Source organism: Camponotus floridanus, unplaced genomic scaffold (genome assembly GCF_003227725.1).
Source record: "Camponotus floridanus strain SB8 unplaced genomic scaffold, Cflo_v7.5 scaffold42, whole genome shotgun sequence".
In the NCBI taxonomy this organism is placed as follows: Eukaryota; Metazoa; Arthropoda; class Insecta; order Hymenoptera; family Formicidae; genus Camponotus; species Camponotus floridanus.
In genome coordinates, this window is record NW_020229570.1 from 230,421 (window position 1) to 249,126 (window position 18,706).

Genomic DNA, 18,706 nt, shown 5'->3' on the forward strand with positions numbered 1-18,706 from the left:
CGGGACATCGCATTCTTCGCGATTATAAAAGCGGTAAAATTAATAGGATTGAATAAAATAAGCGAATGAAAAACGACAAAGTTTTGATCGAAGACACTCGACACATTATATCTGACAACTGATATATTCGATGTTAGAGTAAAACAACCCCCGCTCGACAAATTTCATTCGTTAAGATTAATCGAAAAAAGTTTAGCTTAAGACAATAAAGTGCTCGCGTTCACGTTTCCACATTTTTCAAAGATACCTTCCTGCCGATACTTTGGGAGCCAGGAAGCGCAACGTTGTCGAGAAGTGTACGATGCGAGATATATAGATCTCCTTAGACCGTTCTCGATAAGAAGCGGAGATAAGTCGCTGGCAGGCAAGAATTTTATTCTCCGACATATATATTCTCTACGATTCTACTTGGCGGGGAGAGAGAGACGGAAATGCCGCGTTAAATATAGGATCCGCACCGTTTTCGTGCGATCGATGGGCGAGTTTCAGGACGAGCTCTTTGTCCGAGATCTCGTAATAATAGATGGGCGAGGCAAATCGTTGCTTCATCATTATTACTTTGTCTCATCATTTTTCAAAAATCGATTAGGCGCATGACTGTAGATGATATTGACCTATCACTTTTTGTAACGAAAATAAATATTATTTATATATTTAAATTTTATTCTCGTTCGAAATATAATCAAACCTATTGGGACTTTATCAGAAAGAAAATTTTCCCTGAAGCGGAACTGAAACATTCACGAAACGAACGTTGGAATCGAATAAAGAATTTAGATGACTCAAACCGGGAAGTTAATCTAATATTCATCATGACAGTTTCAAACGTTAAAATAACAAGACTTGTCGCTATTAATAGCGTGTAATTCTCGGAGAGATTTTCTTCCTTCGCGTTAATCCCGCTAGATATGTTTCGACGTGAAAAACTAGATATATATTTTGAAATTATAGATCGTGAAAGAAGGATAGCAGCAGCGCACGATAAAACAAAATTCCCATTGGAATAAAGCAGTAGGGATAAACCGACGGTGAAATTGCCCGGTATAATTACGTCTGCGACAGCGAGAAGCTTGCTTCGAAATTACTCGCAGACCGACTCTTTTATATCTTATTAGTAGCCAGATTTCCCTCCCCCCCATCTACCTGCAATGCGCTCAATGTAATAAATAAATTGCAAATATCAAAAGTTTTTAAATACTCCGCAGAAATTCGTGCAACGCGACATCCGGTACATCCGGTATTCAAAAAAAGTGTGTGGCTTTGAAGGTCCAGTTTATTTTAGAGGATCAAAAAATTGATTTTTTTCTTATTTCCTGTTTGAAGACTGTGTCTCTGCAATTTTATTAAAAAATTTGCACACTTGATAGAGTTATAAAACTTTGAATAGGATGGCCTGCAAAACTGGAAGTATATTTTTCAAACCACTGCTTTCAAAGCTAATGTGACAAATAATATTTTGAGGAATGAACTAATAATTTAAATTTTTTGGAGATACTAGTCCTAAATAGAATTAATAATCAATATTAAAAATTAATAATTAATATTTTTCTGACTTTCAAAAAAATATATAAATTTTAGTAGAATTGAAATGTATAATTTTAAAATGACACTGATTATTTTTCACACAAACATATTCACAATTATCTCTAATAAAATTAGACTTAATATCCCACGGAATAAAACTAGATCGAGTTAGTTACACGAGAAGTAGCATGTCATACCGTCAAACTGTGCCTTTTCAAACACGCTAATATGCGCAGAGACATTGAACAAGAAAAAAAGCTAAATGAAGAGATTTAAAATACTGACGTACCGTTTCATCAATCAAAAAATATGTAAAACATCAAAACGATTAATTTCTAACATCCTAAAAGAAATCCTACAAATTATCAATTATTCTAGAATAGAGTGGGCCCTTAAACGAATGAATACGCGTTAGTCTCGTAACCCAGTTTTAGAGATTCCAGAGACTCGTCGGTCTTCGCATCGAGCGTAGGGTTATCAGGTATCGACAGCGATAGCGCGTCCATCTCTTTGCCCTCTTGGGCCAATCGTTCTACGAAATTAAATCGAACGAATCCAAGCGACACGAGCTACTCTAGCGATCGATCGCTGTTACCGAACCACGTATCGCTGTTACCGAACACCTTCGCTGCCAATTCTCTCCTTCAGAAAGGACTTCGGAAAGGGAGCGAAACGTGGCGCCCACGCGACGCGAGGAGAGAGTACGTGGGGTGTCCCTCTGCGAGCTTCCACGACGACGAAGGTAACGTAACGTCGTGCAATTTCACAGCCGTCGAGTCGCAAACGCGAGCGCGATGCATTCTTTCGTTGCAGTGCGGAATCGCGAGCGCGGCTTGAAACGCACGGCACGCCGGAATTGGAAACTAAAATTGGAATTCGCCCTATCGCCCCGTCCGTCCCCTCGACCAACGCTTCCACTCTGTCCCTTCTACTCCAACTAGTTAACAATCGATGCTTTTTTTCCGATCTCTTTCGCATTTCCGTTACTCGCGACTCGCGTCACGAAGAGCGCATTGTCCCGTTAATAAAATAGGACGTGCATATAAACCCGACCCACATACACACAGAGGATGTGCCAGAATCGCAGCATTCCCTTGCTCGTACGTATCGTATATTTCAATGCAAAAATGAAATATGACATCGACATCGCGTAACAATACAATCTGTCAATGCTACGAGATTTTAGTTGCGTAACATTATTGCAAATTATTACGCCAAGTTTTGGCCAATTGCTGTTGCCATTTCAACATTATGTAAGTATAGATTTTAAATTGAGCTTGATTTTACATTTAAATTACAAGATTTAATGTACTAATTAATATTCTAATTTAATATACTAATTAATTTAATATATAATATATAATATGCTAATTAATTAATAATGAAGTTTCATTTGCAATTTCAAGTTCAATTCTAATTCTAATTATGATTTGACTGTTGTATTTTGATTGCAATTTAATTTTAAGAGACCAATGATCGCACCAAAAATTCTAGAGTTTATTTTATTTTTTTTTAATTATAATTTATTATAATTATATGTATAATTATTTTAATTACAATTTTATATATATATATATATATATATATATATATATAATCAATTTATTTGAGCTTATTTTAATTTTACATTGATTTGGATTATTATTCTAGTTTTAGGCAGTGTTACTTTTACTTTATTTATTTACTTATACTTATGTATCAAAACTTTTTACTATAATATACGAAGTATATATAACTGTAAGTAATCAGAAATAGCTTTTCGAAAATAATAAGAAATAACTTTAAGAAAGTTTTTAAATTCAATACCATTATAATTTCATAGCTTACTTTATGTTGATATATATTTTTACTCTCAGCTACCAAAAACATTTTTAACATTTTTACTTTAGATATACTGATTTATACTTTATATTACACTACACAAGATCTATATTACACACAAAAGTCACTAAATAACAAATGTAAAACTGGAAGTCATCCAAAGTCAAAGGAAACACGGATTAATAAAATACACTATACAAGTGATGTCGATACTATATCGCTATTATCCAATGGCAAAAAAAAAAAATCAATATTAGATCTGCAATAATATCCGCGCCTCTGACAACCGAGATTTATATGGAGATACCTTCGACAAGACTTCCCCTTTTCGCAAAGTCTCTTAGAATCTTGCATAATTTTGTAGATTCTCCGGATATTTCGCCGCGAGAGGAATTCGTTCCAATTTTAACTTTGCAACTAGTAGTATTCCCATCAAAGCTTTTTCGATTTTTACTTCTACAATTGCGATTCCCTCGTGTTCCCATCTTCGCGTTCACGTTCCCGCGGTTCGTTCCCGAAAACCCGATGATATTGGAAGCTAAACCGTAAATCTCCGGTTATCGATTTGTCCCTCGCACACATCTGTGTACCTAACACACATCTTGTTTTTGTTTCATTTGTCCATCTGCGAGCGCCAAATAATCAAAACTCTATCACGACGACGAGTACGTGTGGACAAGAACGGGTATATTTTTTTTTTTCGCCCCGAAGTATGTCGACAAGCGCGCGTGCGCACGTGACGAATGATAAATTTATTGTTTCAAATGCATCCTTGCGTGACGCAATACGCGAGGAGAGCTTAAATCGAACACGTGCGCACGCTTGGCATGTATACATACCGCAAATCGGTCCCGATATTTTATAACCCGATTAAGCGCGCGGTTTTAATACGTCTGGCCGGACCGCGATAAAACTGGGTCCGCAATGCGTACAAATCTACCAATACGCTCGCCGCCAATAATACCCTGTATGAAAATATTCGATAGGAATCATAGCGAAATATTAACACTGCGGCACGTTAAACTGTTCTTTTGAGAGCTTACCGATACACAAACGAATCCAAATGCGCTACATCGCCGAGAATAATTATTTTTACATAATTATGGAGAATAATATTGAAATAATAACAGCGAAATAGCAGTGAGAAGCTGATTTATCGCGAAATTCTCTATTTCTGCTCAACGTATGTAACACTATTTATTATGCATTCACGGAAAAAAAATAAGTGTCAAATCAAAACTTAAGTTCTAAACCAACGCGTTCATTGCTTCGTATACACGCAACAATTTATAATCTTTTTAGAAGAATTTAGTAATTTTAAATTTTAACAATATTATAATCTTATTTTAATATTGTAATTGTCATCTCAAGAATATATAATTATTTAATTCTACTTTAAGAAAATTATAATCTTTAATTTAAAAATGTTCTATCTAATTTTCTATCTAACATTGTTTCGTTTTCCATTCAAAAAAATTAAATCTTAAATCATAAGAATATATTTTTTTTATTTGAACTATATAAAATGGCTTCGTTCAAGTATGGAATTATTCAAGCAATTATATTTTTCTTTAATTAACGCAATGAAATCTCATTTCAAGATTTCTATATTAAAATTAAATACATTTTCAAAACAAGAATGTCCTTTTTTTCTGTGTTCGTAAGAGGAGGCTCGTAATTCTTTTTGGTGCGACATATTTATGAGAGACGAGTCTCTTTGGGACAAAAGTTTAATTTACTTGTTGATTCGAGAATATTAAAATCCTCGTCATTTTTCGTAAACTCCATAATTCCAATTAGATTCTCGACAGATCGTAGAGACATTTATGAGACGCAAGAGCACGTATTTAAAGTGACCCCGTGATCCGATATGGTAGAGTCGTTGGTTGGATCGGATATCGCTCTCCGACTGTAAAAGTCATCGATTTCAAATAAAACGGAAAAGGCAAAGGGTGAACTGTTATATTCGACTTTCGTTCCACACATTTGACCAGGTATCACTGCATTCAGTTAACCGAAAGCTTTCTCATCGAGCCAGATCCTTTACAGTTGGTTCCTAGCGCTATTCTTTCTGTCTATCTTAAGCTGAATGAACATTATATCGTTGATGACAACATCAATTATTCTTCTAGGGATTTTAAATGTCGACCGGTTCGATGATGATCGATATGTATCGATCCACGTGAAACCTACATAAGAATATTTGACGTTACGCTGACGTGACGGTGACGTTACGTATTACGTCTAGTATGCATCCAGTTTTATCCAGCCGGACACGAATAAAATTGGAGATAAAAGAACTCTCGCGCTGGTAGATAAAAACGAATGAATCTTTTATGAGATCGATTGACGAAAGAGAGGAAGAGACAAAGAGAGAAGAATGAAAGTTTTGAATAATTTCCTGAATGTCTACTCGAAACAAGATATAATCTATTTATTACAAATTTAAAAAAATATAATAAAATAATCGTAAATATAATTTGACAAGTTGAAAAGGTTACTTTTTAGCCGGGACATAAAACGGCAGAGAAAAGAAAAAGGAAATACATATTTGAAATGTCAACATTATGTTGCATGAAAACAATAATATATTATTCACGTTCAAGTATAATATTAATGTGCAATACTATGCAATATTAATATAATATTAATACAATATCAATACTGTAATTACATTCTCTCTCTCTCTCTTTAATAATAAAATATCTAATTTAAAAGGTAAAACTCGCTGCGAGAAGGGACAATAATCATCTGTTCCAAGAAAGGAAATAATTCCGCGCGTTATAGATCGTTGAAGGAAACGGCCCGATCGATTCTACAGATTGCCCGAGGGCGCATAAATTCGGTTGATGACGCACTTGATCGTTACGAGCGCATCAGGGTACGTTAACCGTGATGGAAAAACTTAAACAAAGTCGTACTCCCCGACGCGTGATGGGGCAATATCAACCGCACGGATGCGGACATCAGCAGCGGGAGGAGAGCCATCAGGACAACGAGCAGCGGGCGAGGAGAGTGGGTGGAATTCGCATAAGGTCGTGCACACAGGCAGGTAGGTAGCGGTAAAAAGAAGAACGAGCACAAAGCGCACGCTCTCCACCAAGGAACACCTGCTCCTCCGCGTCGCGTATGAGGAATCCAGGGGGAGGGGGGAGAGGGAGGAAAAGGGTCGAGAGGGGGAATCCACGTTTCCGATCCGACAGGAATCGGAGAGCTCCCCCACTTTATAACCATTCTGTCCTTCTCTCCTCTTTCGTTTCTCGCGCGCGCACCTCGTTACGACGGTCGATGTAGATAGACCATACGGGAGAAGAGGCCCTCTCTTCGCCAGCAGGTTGCCAGGACGACCCCATCTCACGCATCTCGAAATCTTAAGAATTGCCACGAACACGTTTTGTCGGGTAAACGGCCGGTCGATCGAGCTACTTTGATATTTTTCCGTTCGCGGGACGCCCAGGACGCTTGTACCTTCCCTCCCCCTTGCTCCTACCTCTTCTCCCCCCCTCGTTCGGCGTCGAGCAAGATGTAAATAACGCGTTTTATAGACGAGATATACGGAAGGCACACGTGAAGGCCAGGGTCTTCCTTTCCAACCTTTAAAGAAACTTGCCGGGAGATGCGACTCCGATTCAATTGATTCGCGCGATTGATGTTAGGAAAATTTCAGTCATCACGGTCTGTCGTCGGGATATCGCGATCGGAGACTTACAGCAAGTTGCCGACGAAAGTTTACTCGGGAATTCGTGTCTCGCTAACTCGAAACTATTTCGAAATTATTTTCGCGCTTCAATCGCTCGCTAAGAGCTCCGGCTTTTGAGTCAGTCTCAAGACTCGACTCTTCTTGTGAGCCCTCTCTACCTTAATGCGACTAATAGACGGGAACATGCGCGCGCGTCCGGTTTTCTAAAGCGCTGAAATAGATTAAATCGCGATCGTTCCTCGGCACTTCGAGACTTTCTGCGATTATTACGAGGCGCCGATGGAACGATCCTTCCCCTCCCCGCTTTCGCCACCCCCGTCGTAAATTCAGTCTCGTAACACAGATGAAACGACCTCGTCGATACGACAAACGCAACGAGCCGCATGCATAGCTTCATTCTTAATTCATCTTGACACTCGTGAGAAAACAAGAGGAGAGCAGCCAGGAGGGGAGGAGGAGGGGAAGAAAAGTGCACGAGTGAAATAAGAGTGTCGTTGCTTCGAGAGTAGATCTTTGTTAAACTTTAAGTAACGAAGAGCTCGGTGAATTTTATTTGACACTTGATGAATGTGCCCGTGTCACGGAAGGGTAATGAGAATTCCGGGATCGCGCGCGCGTGCGCGAGGGATGAAACATCCCCGGTACGGAATAATTAAATAATCGACGAGGTATATTATACACTTCGTAACGCGATGTTGGCGCGACAATCTGACGGTTCTCAAAAATATGCCGTGAGAATTAGTTTTTATTTTCGCCAGACATACATAGACTAACTTAACTAGCGCGACTTTAAATAAAACATCCAATCTGCAACATTACTAATTCCGTGAGTCGTTATTATGTATGAATTAATTTTGCTTTTATTAAATATCGATTCTCTCCACCGCATGCGATTTTCACTTCAAAAATCTGTTTTATTATTATATTTAAATTCAACATTGATAATTTACGTTTTCATGCGGTTTATGTTATTGCGGCGACAATATTTATACGGAAATATAATTTTTTCCTCTCATTTGCAGAATGCATAATTTGCAGAACTTTTTAAATTGTTCTTATATCAATTCGCTTTTATATTAGTTTTCAACTTTAATACTCGATTTAATGCAAAAATATATGACAGTTCTGGAAATGTTGTTTACATGGCGTATATAGATACGAGCGTATTAATTGATTTATTCCGCTAACATTATTTATTTATGGGAAACCATCCGTATCAGCAAAAATCCGTTTTATTATTATTTAAATCCAACATTGATAGTTTTCATACGGTTTATATTATTACGGCGACAATATTTGTATGGAAATATAATTTCCTCATCTCATTTGCAGAATACATAATTTGGAGAACTTTTTAAATTGTTCTTATATCAATTCGCTTTTATATTAGTTTTAAAATTTAATGCAATTTTTTAACATTAGAAAAGTCAAGAGAGATCTTTTTCTCGCCTAATTTTGTCTATCAAAAATATATGACAGTTCTGCAAATGTTGTTTATACATTGGATATATAGGTACGAGCGTATTAATTAATTTGTTCCGCTATTGAACATTATTTACTTATGGGAAACCATCCGTATCAGCAAAAATCTGTTTTAGTATTGTATTTAAATCCAACATTGATAATTATAATTTTCGTTTTCATACGGTTTATATTATTGCAGCGACAATATTTGTACGGAAATATAATTTCCTCATTTCATTTGCAGAATGCACAATTTTGAGAACTTTTTAAATTGTTCTTATATCAATTCGTTTTTATATTAGTTTTAAAATTTAATGCAATTTTTTAACATTGGAAAAATCAAGAGAGATCTTTTTCTCGCCTAATTTAGTCTATCAAAAATATATGACAGTTCTGGAAATGTTGTTTATACATTGGGTATATAGGTACGAGCGTATTAATTGATTTGTTCCGCTATTGAACATTATTTACTTATGCGAAACCATCCGTATCAGCTATATGGATAGGATAATGAGCGTAGGCATGACAGAGACGTCATCTCCTGATATAACTGATGGAGTATAAATTGAACGAGATGCATCGAATAAGCGTACATTAGCATGATACCGATGTACCTTTTGAGGGTGCATCTACTTGATTGATCCGCTTTAGTTAAACTCAATATGTGTAGTACGATGTAGGACAAGGTTCTTAATAATTTGTCTTGTTAGATATACCAACTTCATCACATCAACTTTATCACATATCAGCATCATATGTCAGAAATGGAGCACATGTGCATTATATTCTTATATTTTTAGAAATATAATTGTTTTACGAAAGATGTGTGTATTTTTAGATGTAGAAATTTTATGAATTACCGCGAAATTAATTATAATACACATCAGTTTGCCAATGTACGTTTCATATGTGTAATTGATATATTCATTACTTTATATTTAAAAATTTTATAAAATAATTACTAAATTTTTCTCATTAAAAATACTTCTGCGCTATGTTTACTCAAAGCCACAAATATTTCAGATTCATTCTATGTTGTAAAAAATAAAATAAAATAAAATAAAAACATTTTATTCTGCGATATTTACGATGCGAACCATGTGAACGTGACAAAAATGGAGATTCGAGAAACCGATTTAATAATGGACGCGCGCTTGAGAAATAGCCGCGTCGCAAAACGACATGTGTAATTGGCTTGGTATGCGTATGGCACTTACATATGTGTGAGCCGGGATGAATGGGAATTAATCTCGCGCGATTTAATAAGAGAAAATAAAGATTAGCGGTAGATTACGAGCGAGAATGAAGCGATTTCTCGGGGGCGCGATAGGATGTTTCCCGTCGACGTTAAGACGCGACGTCGCGTCTCTCGCAAACAACTCTCGGGGGTTTATCGCTCCCTCCGCGACAACGTAAAATACGACCACGATCGACGATTACGCCATACGCAGCCGCCGCTTATCCGTCCTGATGAGGAGGAACTTGAATGACAGTTCCTCCCAGACAGCCGAGGCGGCGCGAAATATTATCGCGTTTCTATCGCACGCCAAATCCGATTCCTTCGCCCGTTTCCAATACGCGTTACCTCGTAAATTTCGCGAAATTATCGTTCTGTGGAAAGGGGACGTTAGGTATCGAGAACGCGATACCTTTCCTCGGTTAGCAGACGACCGATAAAACGTATCGGGAAAATTATCCCGGACAGATATTTCTTTCGGCAGACATTTATTACGACCCGACCTCTCCCGTACATTGACCTGTGCTCTTTTACGTGTTCGCTAACGTATTCGCGAATTAACACTTTTGGCTCGTTCTTTGGGAGAATTGTGTATTACATTATAACACTTCCATTTCAAAATTAATAGAAATCGAGAGCTAAATAAAAATTCAAAAAAAAAAAGATAAAATTATAATAAAAATACATTTAATTGTAAAATCCTTACTTATGTATAATAAATATATTTACTTTTATAACTGTCATTTTTTTATTTCTATTTCTTTCCTCGGAAGTTATACAATGATAATTAACAACAAGTTGATTTTTATTAAATAATATTATTTAATACGATTGATACTATTTTTATCTTTTTTTTTTAGAGATTTTTTTTCCAAGACTGAGGTAAATTATTTCACGTACGTTAACCGCTATCATCCATGAGAAATTAAAACGATGTGAAACAATGGTCGGGTCGGCGGAGCCTCCCCAAAGAGTTAAATTACTTTCCACTGTCGCACGCAAGGATTCTACAAAGGAAAGCGACGAAGAGATCCAGGAATTGATCGCGTTTGTCGGTCCGGATATTACGAACATGTTTCAATCAGTCTGCGCTTAGAGTTATAAAAAAAAAGAAAGAAAAAAACGCAACGTTGTAAAATAACGGATGTCTCTGATGACGGAACGTATCGCTGAAAGCTCTATCGAACAGTATCATCGAAACTGTCAACATGACGGAACCGGCTACGATCAATCTATCGATACTGTCATTAACATCAACTTTCTCCTGTTCGCGAGTTATTATATCGTGTTTCTCGATTTTGTAAAAAGAGGAGTACATCCCAAGCATTTGATTTAAGAGAGTACAAAGTTTCTGTTAATTTTAACTTCCTCAACCGAGTTTGCCTCCATTTTTCACGTCGTTATGTAGAGGAAATATTTAGATAACATATATCTAGATAAATTAGAGAACATTCGCCTATAATCATCACGAAATTAATAACCGTGTAAAAAATGTATAATCGACATCCTGCATTTATAATGTCTTTGCATTATCAATGTGCTACGAGAAGAAGCTTTGCTATAAATTACAAAAGAGCAAAAAGGCGGAAGAAATTCTTCTCCTGCGAAAATATTAATTTCCATCTTTATTAAGATTACATGCAATAATAAAAACACACCTATACATTTATTGTAAATATCAAGCGAGCATATCAATCTATGCTAAATGATGAATATTATATATTAAATCATATTATGTATTAAATCATGTATCAAATCATGTATCATATCGCCGCATTTAATATCTCGCAATATCACTAAATGTAATTTTGTATGGACGAAATATTGTTGCAACTCAATGAAACGAGGTTTTCAATAACTTTTTTTATTTTCCCTGGGGGATTGCGTGTGTATGCTAAATACAACCGGCAATAAAAAGTTGAAGATGAACGAGGAATGACAGAAATAATTCAGCACTACACAACCGCGTTTAAAATCCTAATAGCCTTGACAATTCATCGACGGTCGAAATAAACTCCGATAAATTGATACTATTTTTTCATTAAAAAGAGTTTTATGCAACTACCGTAATCCCCGAAATATTTCGAAAAGTGAACTTTTATGTCCGCCTCATCTTTTTATCAAAAAAAAAATAGTACAATTTCAAGATTATTAAATCTTTTTTTAAATACTTCTCTCTCTTTCTTTTCTCCATATCAATATCTAATTAAATCAAAATAATACACAGTTATTCTATAAATGCGTTGCAAAAAGAGTTATTATATTTATTATCTCTTTGAGAATTTATGCAAATAAAGGAAAATATCGGCAATTTTTAAATGTGAAATGTATGAATTTAATCGAGAGGACCGGCAAATCGTTTATCAATCGCACAGCTATATCGGATTTATAATATGGAATTTATATCATTTATAATCGGAAATAAATGACTAAATTTTTGATCGTATAAAAAAATTTGCTCTTTCCTTTATTTTCTATATTATATCTATTATATTTTAAAGCTTATTCGACTCGAATGTTATGCTTTTAATGTCAGCATGTAGCACAATTAATAAAATCAATATGATCAACAAAAATATATGTCATTTAATGGAGTTTAAATAAAAGAGAAAATTGAAAGATTTAAATAAAAGTATGCTGATCTTTTGTTCTAATGTGTTTTGAGTTAGTAATTTAATAGCTGTCTAATAGCTGTAATTTAATAGCTGGCAAAAATGGGTACAAACAAATCCAACGCAGTTAATAAAACTCAAAAAGAGCAAGCTTAATTATACAGAAATCTGCAATAAAACAGAATACACGGTAGCTGACTATGAAAACCGCAGGCACTACACAGAGAACAAAGGAATTAATTTAAACTATCCGAAATTAAAGGCCGAAGGTAAACGTATTAACTAAATTCAGTTCTAAAAGCTTTTACTAAAGCTTTTATGTTCCCCAAATGTCTCCTACGTACGTGCGGTATTCTAAAAAAAAATGAAAAAGCAGGTTTCGCGAAAAATTATTTGGGACATGTAAAGATATAGCACCTCGATTTCAAAATTCAGCAACTTTTGTTTTAACTTCCAATTTAAAAAAAAAAAGAAATTTCAGTATTTTTCAATAGTGGCGCTACATTGTTTTATATTTCTGCACATTGCGTTACTAACACTTAGAGTGGTATAGAAAATATAAACGCGGTTTCTTTTTTCCGCAGAAAAGTGCAGAGAATGGATGATTTTCCGTCTCTCGTATCTCTTCTCTCTTTCTTTCTCTCTGTCTCTCTCTCTCTTTTTTCCTGAAATACAAGAGCAAATACGGTAGCAGACTCGAGAAACGTGAAAAGAAGATATCGCACGGAAATAGAAGGAGATAGAGATCACTAAGTGAAAGAGAAAGAGAGAAACGGTAGAAAAAGATTGCGACTTGCCGATGGTCAACAGAGACAGAAAACGTGGTATCCGTCTGGGTTATCGTCCGACCAACAGAACAGGAATAAGGGAACGAGGAGAAAATGGACAAAGGGAGCAGCTTCCCTGATTCCTCTTCTGCACGTCACCGAGAATGCCAGGCCATCTGGCATCATGCCGCGATTCCCTGCGACTGCTGGCAGGACCGTGGCGCTTGCCATTCGAGACTTTATTTTATGGGGGGTCTCGCCCCTCTGCAGCACCATCATTCTTCCCGCAGTGTGTGTACACGCGTCATTGGTGCATTAAACCGTGAATGCCGGCTTTAATGTAATGCCGCGATCAACTCTATATCTTACTACAATTTATCACAAAAAGAAAAAAAAATGTTGGGCTCTTAAATCATTAAAACTGTTTGCATATCAAATAAAGTGAATAATGTGATTTTTTTTTAATGTAAAGATATTTTAATTTAATACTGTGCATCAGTTCCTATCATTTAAAATCACATAAAAGTATTTAATTTATCATTTATATAATCATTTATCATTTATAAAGAAGTATTTAATTTAATATTGTATCAATTCCTATCATTTATATAAAATATTCACGCTATCACAAAGATCTTTGCGTGCTTCTGTGTTTCCAATATCTTTTTAACGTCGGAAAATATTGCTGTCTTTAAAAATCTTTCACACTGTCAAAAGATAAAACTGTTAATGAAACTGTTCTGCAAATATTTTCTCAGTTTACGATATTTCCTTATTATGTCAAGTTACATTAATATTTATAATATGGATTCTTTTAATCTTTTGCTTGATATTTCACAAAGCATGGTTATGAAGGTCTCGAAGTATAATTCAACGAAACTAAAATATCTCTTTAAAAACGTGCACTAATGAGATAATCGATAAAAGTTATTGGACGTGTATTAAAATACACTTATACGATATTATATCGAAAAATTAATACGCATAAAATATAATAATATATATTGTCAATATAATCATCAAAGTTTCGAATAAGGCAATTGAGAGACCCAGTTAAATACTCATAAAGGACAAAAATAAGACGAGTCGAGCAGCTTAACGAAGTAAAATTGCCCGTTAATTTCACCGTAATCGGAAACATGGCTCGGAATTTCTTTTATCTCAATGTTTTTGTTACATCTCCTGACGTGACTGTATTCTATCTGTATTCTCATATCCTTAGTACGCGAGAATATTACGTAATACGCGAATGCTTGAAATACGGACACGTTGCATTTTCAATGTCTTTTAATATTGAATCGCTCAACTCGAGAATTTCCTGTCGTCTACAGAAGACAAAAATATCGCACGATGTTATATATCAATCTTTAATATATAAAAAAGAATTTGCATATGCAATATATGTGAGCATCCCGCTTGTGCAATCTTTTTATGCAAAATATCTTCTCATCGTGTCTCTCGCGGCTCAAAAACCTTCTAGGCTCAAGTTACGATAAATCCAAAATTTATCGTCCGGAAAACCTTTTAAAAATTTATGAGCTCCTAAAATACACACATTCTTTTTCAAGCAAAAGAGACGTGTGTGTATTTAAGACGTTATAAAATTAAAATTGATACGACAATATTCAAGATGGATACATACATGATATATTTGATTTATTTGATGTATTACAAAACTCGAATTTTTCGCTTATTAAATCCGAATAATTTAAAAATCGCGAGTAAAAATTTATAGAAAAAATAAAAATAATAAATTAATTAATTAATAAATATTAATCCAACAACAAAATATATTTTGAGATGACATAATTAAACTTGATCAATTTTGAAAATTTTCATCATTCTCTAAGAAAATTCGAGAGAGATTGCGAAGAGATTTTGTATGTAAAAAAAAACATTAAAAATCCGATAACATCAACTTGTCCATAAATGATATATACGCGCAAGAGATCAAGCAATACATTATTCGAAGTCTCTCTTATTGCGTTATTCGATTTTGAATAATATCGGGAATATTTGTACGCTTACTTTTCGTGATGACGGCTGCATAAGTTATGCATGAGCCGAACCGATGGCGAAAAGCGGGATTTCCTCGCGTGCAAAACCAGGGCATAAGGCCGATATATCATGTATTTATTGCTTCATATATACAACGGTAACTTGACATAATTAGAATTGATTGTATTGCAATAATTGGCAATTCCGAGTTCGAAGATAAATAGAGCGCGTGCGAGATACTTGTTAATATCCAAATTACAACACCGTCTCGTTAAAAAGAAAAGAGATATCACGAGAACAGAGGAAATTCTTTGTAATTACTAAAACCAATCTCTATGGAATCATGATTCGATTATCGGTGCAACTACTTCGTTTCCTCAACAACGCGATGCAACTTTTTCGCTGCAAGTTGTATCTCCACTTATTTTCCGCGTCAGTTAATTTTCATAATTCTTATTATCACACTTAGTAACAATATCCATAACGCGCGCCTGCAAACACTCCTTTTCGCGTTCGAAATATAAAACAGCTGATTAAAAAGGCGCGCGTCATCCAACGAGTCGCGACCTCGAACCGTCGTAAAATTCCGGAAATCCGCGGATCAACGATCCGAAAGTACGACGAATCGATAATGGAATTCTTTTTCCTTCCCCCCCTGACGTTTCCCAGTCGTTCTCTTGAATGAAACGCGCGTTTCAGGACGGCGTTAGCGGTACACGCACTCATGCGTGCCGCACGTGCTGCATACGTAATGCGTATCGACGCGTCGAACAAAGCGAGATGCAAGTGCATATCGCCGAATCACGGGTGGGACGACCTAGTGTTATAGGCGCCCTTATGTGTGCAGACTTCGGAAGGATATCTTCTGAATCATCAATGGGATAAAAAGTTGCGCGCACAAAGCCATTGCTTTTACTTGCTCGACGAATGGAGTGGAAATAAGCAGCGATATAATAATAATACGTATTTCCTCGCGTGGGAAATTGGAGTTTTCTCCTCGCAAAAATCGGAAAGAAATTTCAGGGACATGTAATTCTTTGGTGAATTACATAATATTTCCGCAGTGAATAGACTTGCAGTGAATATAGAATTTAAAAGCTCGATAATACAAAAATATATTATTAAATATATTATTAAAAATATATTATTAAATATATTATTAAATATATTATTAAAAATATATTTATTAAATTTCATTAATATTATTAAATATATTATTATATGTTATTAAATATGTTATGTAGTGCTAACAGAGTTGAAGTTTCGCCACGTTTAATTCCTATATTTATTAGGAATATATTTCTTTAAAAATATATATATATTTGTTAAAATATATTCCCTATATCTATTGAAAATCTGCATTTCTATATAAATATCTCCGTCTATGAATTTCAATTAAAGGGCAATTGGTAGCGATAATTGTCCCATTCAGGTAATATCATTTCTAAAATTACATAATTATTGCTGTAGCTCGAATTACGCAGGTTTACTTGGATTACAGATAAAGTGATAATATAGGTATTCGACACGTTGGTCTTCGCGAGAGACGAGTAACGCCCGAGGGTAACGATTAAACGTTGTATTAAAAAAAAGATGACTTTTTCGCTGCAGTATTTGTGTTAACGATACTTGTCGATATCGTTCGTTACGGAAAAATGCCACTTAAAATTATAATAATAGCAAATCGATTTAGTTTTCTACGTTTTAAGAAAGAAAGAGAAAGAAAGACATCAGTGTGTAAATTTATTGTTATTATTATATGTATATTTTTTGTACGAAAAGTTTTTAAGAGATTATAGTACAAAAAAGTCGCATTTAAATAAGGGATCTTTTATGAATATTAAGTGTGAAAAATTCCTAGATTACGTAACTTGTGTGCTGGAAATTTTTTTCAAAAAGATTTTTAATTATTTATGTATCTTATTTTATCTCTTTAGCTAATTTTATTTTATATAATTACGATATCTTCATCAAAATATAATCAAAATATTGTAAAACGTTGATCGAAAAGCATCTGAATCAAATCTTTTGTTAAGATATATTTACGATTATAATTCCATTCGAAAAATACAAAAATATATAATAGTTAAATTTTGAAAAAAGTGTCACTTATATATATGCGGGTTCTAACAATACCGATTTAATTGGAATAAATTGATATAAGCCAAGAAATGGACACACGCAGTATTCATTCATGAAATACATTTTTCAAAATATTTCATCTAACTTGGAAAAAATTATAACATCTCTTTATTTCTCCATCTTGGAGAAATTTATTACACGTAAATGTAGGCAAGACATTTGAATAAAAATCTTTTATACATAACCCGCAACTATAATAAATCTCTTTCTTTCTCTTTCTTTCTCTTGATTATGGTGTGATTCATCACGTAAACATAACCATACCACACACATAAAAAACGTAAACACACCTTTCTCGTACGTGCGCTATGACAATCTTGCGTAGACGCGTGTCTAGCGCGAAAATCAAATCAGTATCAAAGCTACTTGTATAGCACACGTGTATAATCTCTCTCTCTCTCTTTCTTTCTCTCTTGCAGCGAGAATCACTTAAGTGCTTAATCATTAAAAACTACTAGCACCTTACAAAAAAATCTCTCTTGCGTTATATCTTATCGTTATCAAACAAATACGTCCAGGAATTCAAGATCAACTTTCCGATACACTTGTGACGTAAGACGGAAAGAGAAAGAAAGGGAGAGAAACAGGGGTCTACTTCTCGCGGGGATTAATCCCCACGGGAAAGAAAAGACTGTGTACGAGACACGAAGAGAGACAAGTACTCACCGGCAATGGCGACGAACAGGAAGAATATCCACGTATCCATGAGTCTGCCGATGGAGAAGAAGCCACCGCTGCTGCTGGCTGGGAAGGCTCGCCTCCTGTCCATCACGCACCGAGACGCATAGCTGATCTCGCTTGGGATGTGTATCGCGCTCCCGTCCGCTGCGATGTTCGCGAAACGCACTCACCGAAAGATCGTTTTCGAATTCGCGGGCCAGTCGTCCTGCGCGACCTTCACTCTGCTCGTCTCTGTCGACGGGAGTCGTCCTGCCGCGCACTTATCTCACATCGTACCCGCGTAGCCAACGTTCTCACACGCAGGTGCCCCGCACACTAACGAGCGAGTAAGAGCAACCGGAGCGATAAAGGACGACGAGGACGACGACGACGACGCTGCTCGGCGGGCGCGCGCGCCGCCCCCTCGCGCGCTCCTCCCTGCGGAGACGTAGTCTCGCGTCTACGCGTGCGTAGATATGCACACCGCGTTACGCACTCCTGTCGTCCGCGTGTATACGTGTGTATATACGGTCTCGCGTTACGTCGCTCGCGTCCACTGCTACGTTCACGGTGACACGGGGACGAGACGCACTACCGGCGCCTGCGACGGACAGATGCAACGTCGGAGCGCGATGACTGCGTGATTACGCGTGCGAGACGAGAGGGAGAGGGAGAGAGAGAGAGAAAGAGAAAGAGAGGACGCGTCAAACGCGAGGAGAAAACGTTTCTGGATGACGCGAAGCGCGAGCGGCGTGGGCACAGCCGACCGTCGTGCTCTCAC

General features: G+C 36.1%; 1 protein-coding gene across 2 annotated transcripts in view; it reads right to left on the bottom strand.

Annotated features, from left to right (window-relative positions):
- LOC105257149 (transmembrane protein 132C) overlaps positions 1-18,706 on the bottom strand; it is a 107,294-nt gene extending 88,588 nt beyond the window's left edge. For both annotated transcript variants that reach the window (XM_025411716.1, XM_025411715.1), the window contains exon 1: positions 17,932-18,706. In XM_025411716.1, the coding sequence (XP_025267501.1) occupies positions 17,932-18,034 (103 nt within the window). In that variant the 5' untranslated portion in view covers positions 18,035-18,706. The remainder of the gene's footprint in view (positions 1-17,931) is intronic.